Raw genomic sequence first — 20,983 nt, forward strand, 5'->3', positions numbered from 1 at the left:
CCTCCCTTCCCCCCTTTATATCTACACCCCTGTTCAGCATGAAGAAGCCAGAGAGTCGGTATCCAATTCCCAAATCAATAAGACAGTGGGTTTAATTACCATTGGAAAATGCTTGTCATTCCTCTGTAGCATCTGGTTCCCACTGGACCCTCATCATTTCCTTCACCTGCTCCCCCCACTGACCAAACTGTGTAACTCTGCAACTGCATGCTGGCCCATCCTCACCCTTTTACCCCCAACCCTCACTTCCTTGTACCCCAATATGTTTTTCCCAATAAAAAAAATTTAAAAATAAATAAATAAAATGTGTAACTAGAAAAAAAAATTTAAAAAAGGCACAGAGTTCAGATTGTTTGTACATAGGGTCTTTATGAGTTGTAGTTGACTTGATGGCATCTGACTACAAGAACCACAACATGTCTAAAGTATGTGAGGTTGAGTTTCATCGTCTTTGCCTCTAAGATGCACTCTGCCTCACATTTTACAAGACATAACTGTTTATTCTTTTGGCAGTCTATGAGATCATCTGGACCACTGAAACCACCGTTAAAAGGTGTCAATTCTATTGTAATCCTTAGTCATTGTTCACCTCTCAGATGCACAGTGACTGAAGATGTCATGGCCTGAATCAGGCACACTGTAATCCTTGAGCTTTAATACTGCTAATTATTTACAGACTTCCCCAGTGAAATATATCCTCTGATCTCCAAACTGCTGGTACCTAGTGTATTGTGGATTGTGGATCCAAGCAAGATGAAGAAACTGACAATCTAAATTCTTTCTTCATCCATCATGAAGTTGCCTATCAGTCCAGTGGTAGGGACTTTTGTCTTCTTAACATTGAGATGCAACTCTTTGAAGGCTGCAGTGTTTAACTTCCTTTGGCAAGTGCTTCAAGTCATCCTCACTTGAAGGAAGCAATGTTGTGTTATCTACATTCTCCAGGTTGTTAGTTTTCCACTAATTCCAATGTCATATATGTCTTCATATACTTCATCTTCTTGGATAAAGACACAATCCAAGTATATATGTAAAGACACAACATATATACTGAATAAATATATCAAATGACACATCTATTAGACATATTTTTTCCTGATTTAAAATCACAGAGTTTACTCTTGATATTTTCTAACAATTACCTTTTCATCTACGTACAGAATCAGTATCAGCAAAATATAGTGTTCTGGAATATCCCTTTTTCAAATTACCACCCACCAATTGTTACAATCCATGCTACCAAGCGTATCTGCATAGTTAATAAAACATTGTTAAACAACTTTCTAGTATTCTCTGCTTTCACTTAAGATCAATCTAACATCAGCAGTTCTTTTATAATCTCTTGTCAACCCAGGTTAAATTTCTTGCGGTTCTATATCGTCACACTGATGAAACTGTATTTTTAATTATTTTCAGAAAGAAGAACAGCCTTTAATTGAGTTTGGTATTGTTAACATTATTTGATTATTTCTGTATTCTATTTCATAGTCTTTATTTGAAGCTGGCACAAATATGGATAGTTTCCTGTTAAAAAAATCAGTAGCTTCCAAATTTCTTGGCAAAGGTAGTAAGCACATCCAACATTGTTTCTTTGGCAAAACGTCTCAACTGCTATTCTGTAACTTTATGAATCCTTATTTTCCATTGCTTATAGTTTGGGCTTCTTCTGCCAATACTAAAGGATTTTGTACTTACACTAACTCCTAAAAGGATTTCGTGTCAATGACTTCTTTTGACACTGTGGAACTGTGTGTTTCGTATATTTCTCTTTTTATTTTTTTATGTTTTCAATAATATAATCTCTTCTTTTTTCATTCATGTTTAACATTTTATTGAAGCTAAATGTGAGTTGAGTGAACTCTTGAACGTTGCTTCAGTGTTTGTTGGGTTTTTTTGTTTTTTTGTTGTTTTTTGCTTAAATTCTTTCTTTAATTCAGCTTAAAAATGTCAATCAAATATTTTCCTTTGGATTTTCTCTCTCAAGGTTTTTGCATATTTCACCATAATAAAATATAATATATTCCTTCGTATCTTTTGTTCAGTTCTTTAATAAACATAGCTTGCATTATGCTGATAGCATAACCCTCCTTAGAGAAAGTGAATAAAGGTATGTATCACTCTTTGCAGTAGATCTAAGACTACAGCCTTCAACATAGGTTACATCTCAACACCAAGAAAAGAAAAATCCCCGCAACCAAACCAATACGCAACATTATGACAGATGAAGAAAAGATTGAAGTCCACGGGATAATTTAACTTGGATCCATAATCAACAGGCTCGATAGCAGCAGTCAAGAAAAGAAAAGACATGTTGTGTTGGTAAAAACCCGCTGACAAGAACTTCTCTAATGGGCTAAAAAGCAACAAGACCACTTCAAAGAATAAGGTGCACCTGATGCAAATCTTGGTATATTTTGTTTTTCCTATGTATATGAAAGCTTGGAAATGAGAAAGGAACACTAAAGAATTAATGCTTTTGAGTTGTGGTGTTGAAGAGGGTTGTTGAATGATAACACAGACGGCTAAAAGAACAAAAAATCTTTCCTGAAGGAAATGCAATCAGAACACATTTTGGAGGCCATGATGATGAAAATTCATCTCACTAAAAGGAAGCACGGAATGACAAAGCAAATTATTACAATGAAATGTGTGAGGAGCTAGAGTCGGAAAATCAAAAGGGCCGAACTCGCTCAGCATTTCTTAAGCTCAAGGAACTGAAGAACAAATTCAAATCTCGAGTTGCTACAATCAAGAATGCTTTAGGCAGAATATTAAATGATCCAGGAGGAATTAAAAGAAAATGGAAGGAATATACTGAATCATTGTATCAACTTTGATAAGAGCCTATGGTGATGAAAGCAGAAGTTCAAGCTGCTTTGAAGGAAATAGAAAAAATAAGGCCCCAGGAATAGATGGTATACCAATTGACATATTTCAGCTAATAGATGCTGCCCTGGATGTGCTCACCAAGTTATGCCAAGAAATCTGGAGAATAATCACTTGGCCAGCTGACTGGAAGAGATCTATATTTTTCCCATTCCAAGGAAGGGTGACCCAACTGAGTGCAGAAACTACAGAACAATATTATTGATTTCACCTGCAAGCAAGATTCTACTGAAGATTATCCCAAAACGACTGGAACAGTACATCAGCAGAGAACTGCCAGAAGTCCAGGCAGGGTTTAGAAGGGGTCATGGTACTAGGGATATTGTTGCTGATGCTAGCTGGATCTTAGCTGAAAGCAGGGAATACCAGAGGAATGTCTATCTGTGTTTCATTGACTATGCAAAGGCATTTGACTGTGTGGATGATAACAAACTGTGGCTGAATCTGAGAAGAATGGGAATCCCAGAACATTTAATCGTGCTAATGTGAAACCTATACTTAGACCAAGAGGCAGTCGTCAGAACAGAGCAGGGTAACACCGCATGGTTCACAATTGGGAAGGTTGTACGCCAGGGATGTGTCCTATCGCCAAACCTTTTCAACCTGTATGCAGAGCAGATTATCCGAGAGGCTGGACTCTATGAGGAGAAGTGTGGTGTCAGGATTGGTGGAAGATCTATCAACATTCTGCGCTATGCAAATGACACAACCTTGCTTGCCGAAACTGAGGAGGACCTCATGCACTTGCTGCAGAGGTACAAGGACTGCAGCCTTCAGTATGGACTGAGGCCCAATGTCAAGAAGACAAAGATTCTCACCAATGGACCAATCGGTAGCATCAGGATGGATGGCGAAGAGATTGAGATTGTTCACAGCTTCAGTTTGCTTGGCTCCATAGTCAACACTCTTGGCACCAGCAGCCAGGAAATTAAAACACGTATCGCGATGGGAAAGTCTGCTTTTAGGCACCTCTTTAAAGTACTGAAGAGCAACGGTGTCTTTCTGGTGACTAAGCTGCATCTGATACAGGCCATGGTCTTTGCAATCACTTGTTATGCATCAGAGAGTTGCACAATGACTAGGGAGGATAGAAGGAGAATTGATACCTTTAAGCTGTGGTGCTGGAGTAGAGTATTGAATGTACCCTGGACTGCTAAGAAAACAAACAGATTCATCCTGGAGACGGTTAAACCAGGCTACTCCTTGGAGGCAGGGATTCTGGGGCTTCTTCTGACATACTTTGGGCATGTTGCAAGGAGGGACAGGTCCTTTGAGAGGGACATCATGCTTGGTAGGGTGGAGGGACAGTGCAGGAGGAGAAGACCCTCTATGAGGTGGATTGATTCAGTTACTGGGGTAATCGGGATGGGTGTGTCAGAGGCAGTGCGATTGGCACAGGATAGAGCAGGGTTTAGGTCTGTTGTACATAGGGTCGCTAGGAGTCGCAAATGACTTGATGACACATAACAACAACCACAACAACTTTGAACATATTTTCAGAAGGAACCAGTCCTTGGGCAGAGAGATATCATACTGAAAAAGGTGAAGGATAAGAGAAATAGAAGAAGACTCTCAACGTGATCTATTGACACAGTCATTATCAGTGGACTCAAACATGACAGAATGGTGAAGATGGTTTTAATTAAGACAAATTTCAGGTCTGTTGTTGTTGTTATGTGCCATCTTGTTGCCTGTGACTCATAGTGACCCTATGTACAACAGCCCTAAACCCCAATCTATCCTGCACCAATCTTGTTGTCTCTGACACACCTGCCCCAATTCCCCCAGTCACTGAATCAATCCATGTCATCGAAGGTCTTCCTCTCTTGTATGGTCCCTCCACCCTCCCAAGCATGATGTCCCTCTCCAAGGATGTCTCCTTGCAACATATTTAGCATACTTTGGACTGTTGTTCATAAAGTCACAATAAATTGTAATCTACTTAATGGCAATTGCTAAATAATCATTGCTCTTCCAATTTAATGAAGACATTGGAGTGGCTTAATTTTTATCAATACTCAATCAAGTTCATAATATAAGTAAAAGATTAAAAAATAAAAAGTTACTTCATTTAATAATATTTAACATCAAGTTTATTTTATGTAAGTCATTCAAATGCTTAATATCAAAGTACTTCCCAATTTCTTAGGGAGCTGTGACATATTTGTAGAGAATTTCATTGATAACAGTACAGCACTATGGAAGAAAGGTGGACAATCTCTTCTTTCGTGGTTACAGCCTCTGAAAACTTGCTAAGGGTCAATTAGAGTTTGAATGAGAATGGCAATACTGTTTCTCAGGACTAGAAAAAATTACTTTAGTAGGTTAGTCTACATGAATTTCTATAGGAGATTGTTGTAGCCAACAGCAAAGACATTGATTTTGTCATTGAAGTGAGTATAATTCATAGTGGCACTGAATTTAGTCCTAGCCTGTGTTGACCTCATCCTTTCTGACATACTTGAGACCATTGCTGTAGTAGCTATGTCTGTCCATCTCATTGAGGGTCTACTTCTCTTTCCCTAACCTTTTAAGTTTCTGATCATAATTTTTCTTTCCAAAGAGTAATGTCTCCTACCAATATGGCCACAGCATGTGAGGTGTTGCCTCACATCCTTACCTCTTAGGAGAAGTCAGGCTGTACTTTTTCCAATATGTATCATTTTGTTCTTCTGGCAGTTCATGGACTATTCAGTACTCTTTTCCAACACCACTTCCTATGCCATCTTTATTTGTTGTTAAGCTATTTGATGCATAGTAAGTGATTGAAGTGATTATGGCCTGAATCAGGTACACCTTAGTGTTTAAATTAACATTATTACTCCTCAGTAATTTGAAGAGGCCTCTATCAGAAAACTTGCCCAATGCAATTAATAGATTTCCTGGTTTTCTGACTGCTGGTTCTGATTTAAGATCCATGTTAAAGGAAACAATTGGCTATATTAAGCTTTCCTCCATCTATCATGAAGTTACTTACTGGTCCATAGTTGAGGATTTTTATTTCCTTAATGTTGAGATGCTATCCACATTGAAGGCTATAGTGTTTAATCTTCTGTAGTTTCATCTAAAAAGGTTGTGTTATCTCTATAATGCTGGCTATTGATAAGTCTTCCTCCAGTCCTGATGTCACATTCTTCTTCAGAGAGTCCAGCTTCTCAATTTATTAAATATAGATTGAGTAATTATGGAGAAAGAATGCAACCCTGATGCACACCTTTCTTCATTTTAACCCATTCACCTTTCACTTGCTCTGTTTGGATAATACATTTTTGATTGAGGTATAGACTTTATATGAGTATAATTAGAGGTATGAGATTTCCATTCTTTGTTAGCCATACTTGTTATGAATCACAGTCAAATACCTTTGCATAGTCAATAAAATAAAGAGAGACATTCTCCTGGTATTCTCTGATTTCTGTCAGCATACATTTGATATCAGCAATGACATCCTTGGTGCTACATCCTCTTATAAATCCATTTTTAACTTCTGGTATTTCTTTGTCAATGTACTAGTTTTGGTTTATTTAGATGGTCTTAAAAATACTTACTTGTATGTATTATTAGTTCTATTGTTTGATGATTTCTATATTCTATTAAATCCATTTTCTTGGGAATGGGGACAAATATAGATCTTGTCAAATCAAGCAAATGCACTCCAAATTTCAATGGCTGGTGAGCATATCCAGGGCTTCATCTGTAATTTAAAACGTGTCAATTAATATTCCTTCTATTTCTTAAGGAATGTTTCAGTGTCAAACAATTATTTTTGGTACTCTGCCTCTGTGTATTATTCCTTCCATCTTGGTTTTTTGTTTGTTTGGTTTTGTTTATTTAAAAGTTATTTTTTTTAAAATTAATTTCAGTGAACATTTATAGAGATATCAGATTTCCATTCATTCATTGTTGCACTTTTCTCCCCACCCATCCCCACCCCCCCACCCCAGTTCATTCTTCTCTTTGAAAAGTAAAAGAAAAATTTCTTCATTGGTATACAATTCCAGTATGCGTTCCTCTTTATTAAAGAATTTTCCCATAGCATCTCTCAGTATTATGACTGGAGGCTTGGATTTTTTTGTAGTTATTTCAACTTTAGAAATGGTAAGGAAATTCTTGCCTTTTTACACTTCACCTCTAACTCTTGGAGGTTATTCTCCAACTCCAGTACTTCACACATTCCTTTATAATGCTTTTAATCTTGAACTTCTCTTTGAGATCTTCTATTAATTTCTTTTATTTTGACATTTTCCCTCTTTGTTTGGCCTTTGGACACGTTAATTCATTTTTCAGAGTCTCTTATAACATCCATTTTGGATTTTCCCCTTCCTTTGTCTTTTTAAAGACCTTTTTCTCTCTTAATTTGTGGTATCTTTGGTGTTATTCTCTATATTATCTTGGTCTGAGATTAGAAAATTATAAACTCTCCTGTTATTGCAGATGTTTCCCTTTCTCTTTTTTTGTTGTTTGTATATTTATTAATCTACATTTTGACTGAAAGTTTAAAAATCACAATGATTTTTTATACTGATTCATAAAGACTTTAGTTTTATAATGTTATGACTTAATAACACTTTGCTGCAAATGAAGGCCATAGTCCTCCTGAACATTTTAATTTAAAAAAAGGATCATCATTCGTACAAAGTGTATTAATGCATTTATTTGTTAATTGTTCAGTAATACATTGAAAAAAATGTTTTTCTAATCATAGCCGTCAATTTTAAAGTGTGTGGCAGCGTGTTAATGTAACTAATTAGTTATAATATCTAACCAGCCCCATAAATGTATATTGCAAATATTTATATAACCTAATTGATTATATTTTTAGGTTTTTGTTTATTATATTATTAACTTTAATGAAAATTTACAGATATTTTGGATTTCCATTCATTCATTGTTGCACTTTTCTCCCTGCCCACCCCTCTCCTCCAGATCGGATAAATTATGTATACAACATTGAAACAGATGAGAGAGAGAGAGAGAGAGAACTGTTTAAAAGGTATATATTATAGGTATTATTGCCTGTACAGGAGTCCAGAATTAAGGCTGCATGGTGGAGTGGACTTGGGAGGAGGGATTGTATAACAATGAAATAATATTTCTTTTATATTTCCCTTTCTTTATAGGAATAATTTTTCATTAATTGCCACTGTAAGACAAAGATGATGGTGTTAATCCCAATGTTTTCTATTCTTGACACTAATCCTTTTTAAAACTCCATCACTGACATTTAAATTTAGTGACAGGTGTCATTGTTAGGTGTCATTGAGTCAAGTGCAACCCAAACTGACTCTCTGAAAAACAGATCTAAACCCTGTTCTATCCTGTGTCATCTTCTCACTTTGACACACTAGAGACCATTCCAGCAGTCACTGTCTCAATCCACATGGTTGAGGGTCTTCCTCTTCTCCATTGGCCTTCTGCCTTTCTGGAGAAAACTTAGAGCCATAGGGAAAAATAACAAGAAAACACATCATGAAGTGGCTATTTGGTAAGCACTTGCTTTGATGTTTCTTCCTTTATCCTGAGTTTGTCTTTTATATCTATACAATAAGACTCAGCCTCATCATTGGAAGTCTAAAAATCCAAATCAGGTAATTCGCTATGCCACTTACTTTTAAGGGCTAATTAATTTCTCCTGATTTCTAATAGCTATCAGCAATCACTGGTGCTCCTCGGTCTGTAAACTTTTCAGAGATCTCTGGAAGCCAAGTGATAATGAGCTGTACTGCCAACTTAAAGGAATATGGTTTGAATACACAAGTTGTTCCATAGGAAAAAAAGATGGACAATCTTTTTTAATACAATATACTGCTTCTGAGAACCCCCCAGAGTGTCAGTTATTGGTGGGTTTCAACTCAATATTACATACCATCAACAATTTAGTCCATACAGGTAACATATCTTCCATCATCTCCTACTTCTTTTTGTATCTCCCAGTTATTCCACCATCCTCTACAAGTGATTACTCACTCAGATGGGACCAGGATTAGCGTTAGCTGAGAGCAAAGAATACCATAAAAATGCCTATCTGTGATTTATTAACTATACACAGGCATTTGACTGTGTGGATCATACAAAGTATGACTAACATTGAGAAAAGTGGGAATCCCAGAACTCTCATGCAAAACCTATACCAAGACACTTTTGTGTGAACAAAGCAAGGGAACACTGCATGCTATAAAATTAAGAACAGTGTTTGTCTGTCAAGGTTGTATCCTATGCAAACTGAGTGCTAAGCAAATTATTCAGGAAGCTGGATTCTATGAAGAAGAATGTGGCATCCAGATTGGAGGAAGATGTATCAATAAACTTCGGTATTTAGGTGACACAATGGTACGTGCTGAAAGCGAAGAAGATTTGGAACACTTGCAGCGGCAGATCAGAAACTCCAGCCTTCAATATGGATTGCTTCTCAGTGGCAAGAAAACAATAATTCTTACCCTGGGGTTGATAGATAACAGCATGATGGAGAAAAAAAATATGACATTTTCAATGACTTTATCTGGCTTGGATCCACAATCAGTACATGTAGTACCAGCATTCAGGAGATCAAATGATACATTGTACTGGAAGTCTACAGTGAGAGATCTCTCCAAATTACTAAGGATAAATGATACTAGTTTAAAGACTAATGTGCTTGATTCAGACCATGGTCTTTTGAATCACTTGCTATGCATCTTACAGTTGGACAATTAATAAGGATGAAGGAAGAAAAAATGATGCCTTGAACTGTGATGTTGGAGGAGAATACAGAATGTTCCACAGACTGCCAAAATAAAACAAAATAAAAAACACCCCAAACAGTTATGTCTTAGAGAAGGTAGATCTAGAGTGCTTCTTGGATATGATACAGTGAATCTTTGTCTCATGTATTCGAGGCGTGTTGCTAGAAGAGGCTGTTGCTTCAAGAAGGACATCATGTTTAGAGAGGTGCGATAACAATTACGAGTATATCAGAGATTATGAAGTTGCCACAGGATAGGACAAGATCCATAGGCTTGCTATGTTGTTGTTGTTGTTATGTGCCGTCGAGTCGTTTGCGACTCATAGTGACCCTGTGTACAACAGCCCTAAACTGTGCTCTAGCCTGTGCCAATCTCATTGCCTCTGACACAGCCATCCCGAGTACCCCAGTCACTGAATCAATCCACCTCATAGAGGGTCTTCCCCTTCCGCGCTGTCCCTCTACTCTACCCAGCATGATGTCCCTCTCTAAAGACCTGTCTCTCCTTACAACATGTCCAAAGTATGTCAGATGAAGCCCCAGAATCCTTGCCTCCAAGGAGCAGCCTTGTTTAATCCTCTCTACGATGAATCTGTTTGTTTTCTTGGCAGTCCATGGTACGTACATTCAATACTCTTCTCCAGCACCACAGCTCAAAGGCGTCAATTCTCCTTCTATCCTCCCTAGTCATTGTCCAACTCTCTGATGCATAACAAGTGATTGCAAAAACCATGGCCTGTATTAGGCGGACCTTAGTCTCCAGAGAGACACTGTTGCTCTTGAATATTTTGGAGAGGTCCCTAACCACAGACTTTCCCATAGCAATATGTTTTTTATTTCCTGGCTACTAGTGCCAAGAGTGTTGACCATGGAGCCAAGCAAACTGAAGCTTTGAACAATCTCAATCTCTTCGCCATCCATCCTGATGCTACCGATTGGTCCAGTGGTGAGAATTTTTGTCTTGTTAACATTGAGCCTCAGTCCATATTGAAGGCTGCAGTCTTGCTATGAACAACCACAAACTGATGGAATCAAACATTAACTACCATGTCACTAATAGAAGTTCTTTATTGTTGTTGATGTTATAGTCTATTGAACAGCTTGCAACTCATAACAACCCTATGTATATTAGCTGTAACCTCCTGAGCCAATCTCACTATATCTAACATCCCTAAGCCAATTTCTCCAGTCACTGAGTCAATCCATCTCATCCTGTATCTTCCTCTCCTGCACTGTCTCTCCACCTTTTCAAGCATGCTATCCCTCTCCAAGGACGTGTCCCTCATAGCCACATGGCCAAAGTAAGTGAGACAGACTTTAAAATCCTCGCCTCCAGGAAACAGCTTGGTTTAACCCTCTCCAGGACAGATTTGCTTGTACTCCTTGCAATCCATGGTATGTATGTTCAAGACTCTTCTCCAGCACTACAACTAAACGACATTAATCCTTCTTCTATCATCTTTGGTTATTGTCCATCTCTCTGATGTCTAGCAAGTAATTGTGAAGACCATGAACTTTATCAGGTGCATCTTAGTATCCAGATTGACATCATTGCTCTTCAGTATTCTGTCTCTGACCACAGACATTCCCAAAACAATTTGCCTTTTGATTTCTTGACTACTGTTGCGAAGAGTGTTGTTTGTGAATCCAAACAAGCTGAAGTTATTAACAATCTCAATCACTTCTCCATCTACTATGAAGTTGCCATTTGTCCCAGTGGTGAGAATCTTTGTTTTCATTATTTTGGTCTTAAATCCATATTAAAGTTTGCAGTTTTTGACCTTTCATAACAAAGACCTTATGTTCTCCTCTGTTTCAGCAAGCAAGGTGGTGACATCTGCATAATGCAGGTTGTTGATGAGTCTTCCTATAATCCTGATGCCACATTCCTGCTTATAAAGTCTAAAATATCAAATTATCTGTTCTGCATATAAATTGAAAATGAATGGAGATTGGATGCATCCCTGACACACAGCTTTCCTGATTCTGAACCATGTGGTATTTCCTTGTTATGTTCTGACTACTGCTTCCTTGTCCAAGTATAGGCTTAACATGAGTATAATTAAAGTTTCTAGGATTCCCATTCTTCTCAAGCTTAACCACAATTTGTTGTGATCCACACAGTCAAATGTCTTTGCATAGTCAATGAAACACAAACTCTCTGCATTCCGCCAAGATCCAACTAAAATTGGCTAAGATGTCCATAGTGTCATGGCCTCTTCTAAACTCAGCTTGGACATCTGGCAGTTCTTTGTACTGTTCCAGTCATTTTTGGATAATCCTCAGTAAGTTGTTGCTGGTGTGATATTAATGTTCAATAATTTCCACACTCTGTAGGGTCATCTTTTGGGGGAATAGGAACAAAAATAGATCTCTTCTAATCAGTTGGCCAGGTAGTTGTCCTCCAGATTTCTTGGCATAATTTGATGAGTGTGTCTAGGTTAACATGTTTGTTGAAATATGTTAAATGACATACTGTCAATTCCTAGGGCCTGGCTTTTGATCAATTTCTTCAGAAGAGCTTGAATTTCCTCATTCATCACCCTTGCATCTGTTATTTCATGAAATTCCTCATTCATCACCCTTAGTTTGTCTCTTTTTTTAATTTTTTTTTATTTTGTCTCTTGATCATATATTATTTAATGAAATTCTTCTGTCAGTCTTTTTTTTTTTTTTTTTGGCATAGCGATTCTGTGTACTCTTTCTATCTTCTTTTGTTCCATCTGGATCCGTCAACATTCTACCCTCAGTGCATCCTTAAGTATTATAATTTGAATCTTAAGCTTGTTGGTTTTTTTAAGAAATGCCAAATGAACTTATCCCTTTTAGTTTTCCGAATCCAGTTCTTTGCACACGTCGTTTAATACTTTGCTTTGTCTTCCAGAGCTTCCCTTCGAAATCATCTTGATTTATTTCTTTTGCTTTGGCTTCTTGGCACATTCGTGCAAAATTCAGAGTCTCTTCTGACATCTCTCTTGGACTTTTCTTTCTCCTCTGTCTTTGTAATGACATTTGCATTCTTCATTAATAATATTCTTTAATAAAATCTTTATTTTATACAGATTTATACTTATAAAGTTTGTGTACAATGTTTTTCAAACCAAATCTTTCCCGTTTACTTTACCCAGCCAGCCCTCCACCCATCAGATTATTTTATCTTATGGATACCAACCCCCTCTCCTTACCCCTTTGTTCCCACCCTCCATCCCTTGGATCCTTATATATGTTTTACTGGTTATTTTTCTGTTTCTTCAATAATGGTCTTATACAGTATTTGTCCTTATGAGACTGAATTAGTTCACTTAGCATAATGCTCTCCAGTTCCTCTCAAGTTAGATAGTGATTATGAAAAGCATTGCTTCTGTATGTTGCATAGTATTCCATCATTGTGAATGTACCATAGTTTCTCAATCCATCTGATTGCAGTTGGACAGCTGAGCTGTTTCCATATTCTTGTGATGGTGAATAACATTGCCATGAACATTGGTGTACCAATCTCTGTTTGTGCCTAAGCTCTAATTTTCTCTGGTAATGAATGTATTTCTTAATATTCTCCTGTGGCTAATCTGGTCTTCACTCTTTTGTGTTCAAGGCCACAAACCTGATGGTCTTTAAGTTCTGGTGGGATAGACTGAGATCAAACTATGTTTCTTGTGGATTTTATATTATTTTCTAAGATAACATCGGCAATTAAAATATATAGGGCTTCAAAAAGTGTTTTGGTGAATACAGGTTAATTCATAACATGAAGCAGTCAATTTGCAATCAGTGTATTATGTATGTTTGCTGAGTTAATCTATTTTTTGTGTTTATGTCAATTTTTCTTTAGTTAAATGAGTAGGCAACGCAAGAGTATAAACCACATTATATTTACGTTCTCTCTAACAATTTTATTTATTTTTAAAATTTTAGTATTGTTTTGTGTGTACCATCAAATCACATCTGGTACAGGAGGAGATTGTTCCTCATTCTCCAGCAGAGCGTCTGTGAGATTCAAACCACATACCACTGGGATTGCAGTGCAGCTTCTTGGCTAATTTTAAAATAAGTAATTATTAATTAATCATAAGCGTGAACAAGTTTGCATTTATTGAAATTTATTTAAAATTACATATAGATTAATTCAGAACTTTGTTTTCTGTCTCACTGCAAACGTAACACTTTGGCTAGGAGCAAAGTTTCTCAGCTACACATAAATACTTTTCCGACTCTGACATTTCATCCTGTGTAAACATTTCACAAATCCTTGACCTAATCCTGTGGATCATTCTGTAGCAATTGTTCTTAGTGACAGTTCGCTCAGTAGTCTGCTGTGCTCCCTCAATTTTGATTGCATGTCAAGAATTTCAGCCTGGAGAAAAGTTTGTTCAAGATGATGTCTCTGAGTTCAGGAAAATAAAATCCATGAGCAATCACTTTCATGATGAATGACAGAATTGATTGACTATCAACACCATTATGCTACACATCTGAAGTTGAATCTATAGCTAGGACAGCATCTGTCATAGAAATTTTAATGGATGTTATCCTTAGATTCCTATTTTTAATTTGTACGTACTGCTGTTGTTCTCTTATCAGTCTGTATTCTCCTTATTTATGTGCGCGAAATAACTTGGACTCTGATCTCCCTAGTTATGCTAATAGTTACACAGAAACATTTTATGTGTGGTGTTACTTTAAGAAATTCTGATGACACAATGTATAGAGTTGTGCTCTTAACCCAAGAGTGGCATTGTTTGGCAATTCATATTTATCAATGACTCTGTGGAAGAAAAATAGGCAATCTAATTTAAAGCCTTGAATACTCACTAGAGCATCAGTTGTGAGTTGTTTATAATTCGATGTCAATGTTTATGTATCTAATTGCCATAGATTTTTAAGTTAAAAAAAGTCACCTTTTAAAAAAATCTAATTGTTCAGCATTTTAGGGCTACTTAACTGATTTTTAATACCGTGTACCTACATGATAATATCATCTATATTTTAAATTAATTCTAAGTCAAGAGAAATCAATGGTCTAAACCATCTATTTTTATTGAATTCTACTCTTTGGACTAATGCATTTTCACTAATGTCTCTTCAAAGGACATTTTCTGACCAATTATTTTTATTTTTTAGAAAAATGGTCTTTTAACTTTAAGTAATAACCCAAATATATTTATCTGCAGATATTCTCTACCTTTTGAATGTGACCTTGATGAAAATGGTTTTTCACTCTGCACTCCTTATATTACTGGAGTAAAAAGAAACCTGCACATTGATCATGGTAATTAAAACTACAAAAGTTAGTTTGTGCACAGAAGATGCACATATCATTATATCAAAACTTATTCTGAATCTATATGTAGTATGGTATGTTTTAAAACTGAGGCTGCTTTACTGGCTTTTGCAATTTACAAAGGGATGTATTTCAGAGATGACATATTGTGAATAAACTTACTGAAGAATGTGAAATCACACATTATGAATGTTTTATTTTTAAATAAAGAGCTTTCTACAGTGACACTAGATTCCTTAGGAGTGCAAATGCTTAAGTAGTTAGTAGTAACTAACCACAGAGTCATAGCATTTTGAACCTCTTTAAAGAGGTACTTTAAATAAAGAAGTTGAAGCTATGAACCCCTTTTGATGCAGTTCTAGCCACCCAACATCGATTCACCATACATAGAAACTGATTCTTGGCAACTGGAAGAGTAAAATTAAATTCCCATGAAATACCCAGCAAAAGTAAAAACAACGAGAAAAACAAACAAACAAAATACAAAAACAAACAGGTAGGAGCCACTTACCAATCCAGGTTGATCTATAGTTAACTGAGTGACAGCTAATGTACAATTGAGATGTTCTTTTATGCATTGTATGTCTTGTGTTTCATACTAAAGGAACAAGACTAATGTCAACTTGAGGGTTTTTACTGCCCTAGGCAATTTGGAGGGGAAAAAAAGTCTTTTTCTAGTAAGTAATCACTTACATGATAAACAGTCAGAAAACAATTTGCTCCTAAAATATTTTTCTGCCTCAGGCAACCAGCTGTTATACCTATATGGCACAGCCATGGTAACCATTGAACATTTGCAGTTACAGTGATTTTATGACATAGTAATAAAGACACATAATATATTCTCACTCCCAGCCTTGAAGAATTGCCAAGTTCAGGCCAAGTTCTTCATTATATGAATTTTGACTACTTAACTATTAAAAATTCCTTTATAAGAGAAATAAATTACAGTTCCTCACTGCATCTCTCTAAACTATAATGTCTTCTGCTTTCAGACTGGTCTTAGAGTTTTGAAATTAATAATGGAATGACTCATAGAAATTATCTTCTATTAAGAAAATAATTATTAGTCTGTATTTAATGTAGTATTTGTTCAGGTTTAAATTTGTTAAATATTTTTTTGCATCATAAGCAATATTCTCTTTGAATTATTACAAAAGGAAAAATCATAATATACTCCATTACTCATTTTAGTTATTTTATAAAGGGAAAATTTTATGGTGTAAAATTTCATATAAGTAAATTAATAATAAAAACCATGCATACCCTTATATTTGTACTTTGCATTTTAGTTAGGTACATATAAATATTTGAACTTTATTTACTTTTTCTCCCCCTCTTATAAGTTTTTAGGTGTTTTTAATCACATTACTATATTGTTGTTGTTGTTGTTATGTTCCGTTGAGGTACTGGCAACTCATAATGACCCTATGTACAAAAGCCCTAAATTCTGCCCTATCCTGTGCCAATCTCACCATCTCTGACACATCAACCCCCATTACCCAAGTCACTGAATCAATCCATCTCATCGAGGGTCTTCCTCTCCTGTGCTGTCCCTGCACTCTCCCAAGCATGACATCCCTCTCCAAGAACTGGTCCTTCCTTGCAACAAGTCAGATGAAGCTTCAGAATCCCTGCCTCCAAGGAGCAGCCCAGCTTCTCCCTCTCCAGGATAAACCTCTTCATTTTCTTAGCAGTCCATGGTATATTCAATACACTTCTCCAACACCACAGCTCAAAGATATCAATTTTCCTTCTATCATCCCTAGTCATTGTCCAGCTCTCTGATGTACAGCAAGTGATTGCAAAGACCATGGCATGCATCAGGCGCAACTTAGTCTCCAGACTTACATCGTTGCATTTGAACACTTTTAGAGGTCTCTAACCACAGACTTTTCCATTGCAATATGTCTTTTAATTTCCTGGCTGCTGTTGCCAAGAGTGCTGACTATGGAACCAAGCAAATCAAAACTGTCAAAAATCTTAATCTCTTCACCATCCATTAAGACAATGCCAGTAAGCTCAGTGGTGAGAATCTTTATTTTCTTGATGTTAAGCCTCAATCCATACTGAAGACCGCAGTCTTTGACCTTCCATAGCAAGTGCTTTCAGGTCCTCCTCAGTTTCAGCAAACAGGGTTGTGTCATCTGCATAATGCAGATTGTTGATGATTCTTCTTCTATTCCTGATGCCACATTTCTCCTCAAAGAGTCCAGCCTCCCAGGTACTCTATTCTGCATAAAGACTGAAAAGGTATGGAGACAGGATACAGCCCTGGTGTACACCCTTCCCAGTTTTGAACCATGCAGTGTTTCCTTGCTTTGTTCTGACGACTGCCTCCTGGTCCAAGTATAACTTTTGTATTAGCACGATCAAGTGTTCTGGGATTCACATTCTTCTCAGAGTTAGCCACAGTTTCTGATGATCCACCCAGTCAAATGCCTTTGCATAATCAGTGAAAGAAAGATAAACATTCTTCTGGTACTCCTTGCTTTCAGCCAAGATTCATCTAACATTAGCTATAATATTCCTAGTACCATGACTGGTCTAAACCCAGCCTGCACTTCTGGTAGTTCTCTGTTGATGTTATTTTATCTACATTACAAACAAATGTGGGCAATAATTGATCCTGATAATTATGTCTTAAATTGAAGGAACTGAAGAACAAACTCAAGTCTTGAATTCCAATACTTAAGGTTTCTTTGAGCAGATGATCCAAGAAGCCTTAAGAGAATATGGAAAGAATCCTTCTGATTCCGGAATTCATTGGATCCTTCCCTGAAACCTGAGCCAGCACCCTTCCAACTCTCCTCACCATTTGCAATTCATCACCCTTTGCTGAGGAATCCTGTGGAGAAGTCAGAAAACTTCTGGAAATATGGAATTGACAAGCCTCTCAAGTGGTTCCAAACAAAGAGGACAACAAAGAAAGAAGGTTGTCTTCACGCCTAGTCAGAGAGACACCTTGCAGGTAGCATTACAAGAGAACCCCTACCCTGGCATAGCCACCAGAGAAAGGCTGGCCAAAGTAATTGGTATTCCAGAGGAGAGAGTGCAGGTTTGGTTCAAAAACCACAGAAGGGTCTTGTTAAAGAAAAGAAGGCCGTCTTCTGAAGACCCATTAGGAGAGAACATCCGGGGTCGGGAAAAGCTGCCTCGTGGAACTCCAGAAAACGTTCATAGAGAAGCCAGAAGAAGGAGAGCAATAATCACAAAATCTCAGGCGAACATTCTTCTGCAAGCTTTTGGAAGAAGTCGATTCCCTGGGATTTCAGTCAGGGAAGATCTGGCCAGATCTGGTTCCAGAACAGAAGAGCTCGATAACCAGAGCACAACATGGAGACACCAGCATATTCCTTTACAAGAAGCCCAGCAGAGCTGTCTCCTCTGGATGTTCAACCACAACAACGCAAGCTTCGCCTGGTCCCAGGCGTGTCTCATTCTATTCCACCATTTCATTCATTCACCAGGAGCGATGGCATCCTATCTTTTTCCTGTCACACAACCTCAGCTCCTTGTAAGCCTATTCAGAGCCATGCCATCCAGCCACCAGGTCCCCTCATGATCCTCCCCACATCAAATGTGCAGAGAGACAAGATCTCTAAACTCCACTTCACACATTTGAATCACTTGTCAACAGATCCCACTCTAGCAAGGGGACTCTTAGACACTTAGACCTCTTTTTGGCCTCGTGCTCCATGAGGTGCTCAGGATGATAATTAAAAGACTACTGCAGCAGCATTTTACCACCAAGACCTCTCTCAGCTTCAGCTTGAAACCCAAAAGCAGCAATCGCAGAATCATGTTCAACAGGAGGAACCTCACTTCAGGCAATGGGAGAACGCAGAGCCTGAGCACATGCTGGCTCAGAACCATGTGGAGGCCGTGCATCCCCAGACAGAGCTGCAGGATCTACAGGTGCTATCTGCTCAACAGTCATTCCAGCTCGACCAAGCTCATCAACAATCTTCAGAAATCCCTATTCTTCCTGATGAACTATTGTCTTTAGCACATTTCCAGGAAAAGGCACAGGGTTTTTTTAATCTTTTTTTATTCAGGTTGTAAAGGATGAGAAGCCTGAATCCCCATGTTGTGAATGTGTCTTTGTTGTCCCAGTTCTCAAGCTGCTTGACATTCTCGAATTGTAGGATTGGTGGAAGGTTTGAAAACCAAGTTTATATTTGTCTGAGGCAAAATGAGTGAAATTAAGATTGTCATGGCCAATGGATATTTCATGTCTGTTGTCAAGAGACTAATGGAAAGCTATGGATTAGCCTCTAGGCATGTGAATTCTGTGGTGACCTGACAGCTGTGTTTCCCTGGCTCCTCGTTCTTTTAACACTCCACCTTGATTTTGGAGGCACCATTGACACATTGAGTTAAGTAGATAAGGTTGAGATTGATACACTAGAACATGTTTGAGGTTTTTGTTGTTGTAGGGGAAAAAAGAGAGAATATGGAAAGAGTATAGTGTCATTGTACCAAAAGGAATTGGCAGACACAGAAGAGTTTCATGGAAAAAAAGTATAAGCAAGAGCCTGTGCTAATACAGGAAGAGGCTCAAGTTGCTTTGAAGGAGTTTGAAAAAAAAAAATAAGGCACTGGGAATTGATGGCATAACAATGATATATTTCAACAAAGAGACACAGTCCTGGATGTGCTCACTAAGTTGTTCCAAGAGTTTTGGAGGAAAATCATCTGACTAACTGACTAGAAGATATATATATATTCCCATTCTAAGGAAAGGTGACCTAACCGTGTGCGGAAATTGAACAATGTCATTAATATACTATGCAAACAAGGTTCTGCTGAAAATTATCTGAAAATGACTGAAACAGCACATCAACAAAGAACTGCCAGAAGTGCAGGCCAGAGAAATGTCTATCTGTGCTTCATTGACTATGCAAAGGCATTTGACAATGTGGATTACAACAAATTGTGGCTAACTCTGAGAAGAATGGGAATCCCAGAACATTTGATAGTGCTTATGAGAAACTTATACTTGGACCAGTAGGTAGACATCAAAACAGAGCAAGGAAACACTGCATGGTTCAAAACAGGATGTGTCCTATCTCCATACCTTTTCAATCAATATGCAGAACAAATTTTTCAGGAGGCTGGGCTCTGTGAGGTGGAATGTGGCATCAGGATTAGAGGAAGATTCACCAACAATCTGTGTTACACAGATGACACAAACCTGCTTGCTGAAACTGAGAAGGACTTGATGTGTTTGCTGCAGAAGGTCAAGGAATGCAGCAATCAATATGGATTGAAGCTCATCATCAATAATACAAAGATTCCAACTCCTTGCTATTGTAAACAAAGCCGCAATAAACATGGGTATGTATATATCTGCTTGGATGTCAGTTATGGTCTCTTTAGGGTATATTCCCAGTAGTGGAACTGCTGGATCAAATTGTATCTTTATTTGCAACTTTTTGAGAAATTGCCACACTGCTTAATGCAGTGGTTGCACCATTTTACACTTCCACCAACAGTGAATAAGAGTTTCAGTCTCTCCACAACCTCGCCAGCATTTGTTGTTTGCTATTCTGTTAAATTTTGCTAGTCTTACTGGGGTGAGATGTTATCTCATAGATGTCTTGATTTGAGTCTCTCTGAGAGCTAGGGATTTTGAACATTTCTTCTTCTGCTTGTTGGCCATCTAAATGTCTTCTTTGGTGAAGTGTCTATTCATATCCTGTGCCCATTTTTCAATTGGATTATTTATCTTGTTGTGGTGCTCAAATATTTTATAAATTATAGATATAAGTCCCTTATCTGACATGTCATTACCCTCGAGGACATTATGCTGAATGAAATATCTCAGCCACGAAAGGACAAACACTGCATAGTGCCACTGCTGTAGAATGGGACTGACATCAGGGTTAGGGTAAAAATAAGAAAAGCAGGATGAATTATGTATACTGCATTGAAATCAAAGAGGGAGAAAAACAGTTTAAAAGCAATATATTTTAGGGCATTATCATTATCATAAGAGTCCGGAATGAAGATTACAGAGTGTGGTATGCTCGGGGTGGGGTGGGGAAGTGCGAGTGGAGGTATACCAATGAAGGAATTTTTCTTTTACTTTTCAA

At 37.5% G+C, this 20,983-nt stretch overlaps 1 protein-coding gene across 1 annotated transcript; it reads left to right on the forward strand.

The window, feature by feature from the left end:
- Window positions 1–17,763: 17,763 nt before the first annotated feature.
- Window positions 17,764–18,450, forward strand: LOC102850122 (double homeobox protein 4-like protein 4-like). The gene has a single exon (XM_006884484.1). It carries the CDS (start codon window positions 17,764–17,766, stop codon window positions 18,448–18,450), a length of 687 nt encoding a protein of 228 aa, XP_006884546.1.
- Window positions 18,451–20,983: the final 2,533 nt, after the last annotated feature.

Source organism: Elephantulus edwardii, unplaced genomic scaffold (assembly GCF_000299155.1).
Source record: "Elephantulus edwardii isolate Elephantulus edwardi_28Jun2011 unplaced genomic scaffold, EleEdw1.0 scaffold00034, whole genome shotgun sequence".
NCBI lineage: Eukaryota > Metazoa > Chordata > Mammalia > Macroscelidea > Macroscelididae > Elephantulus > Elephantulus edwardii.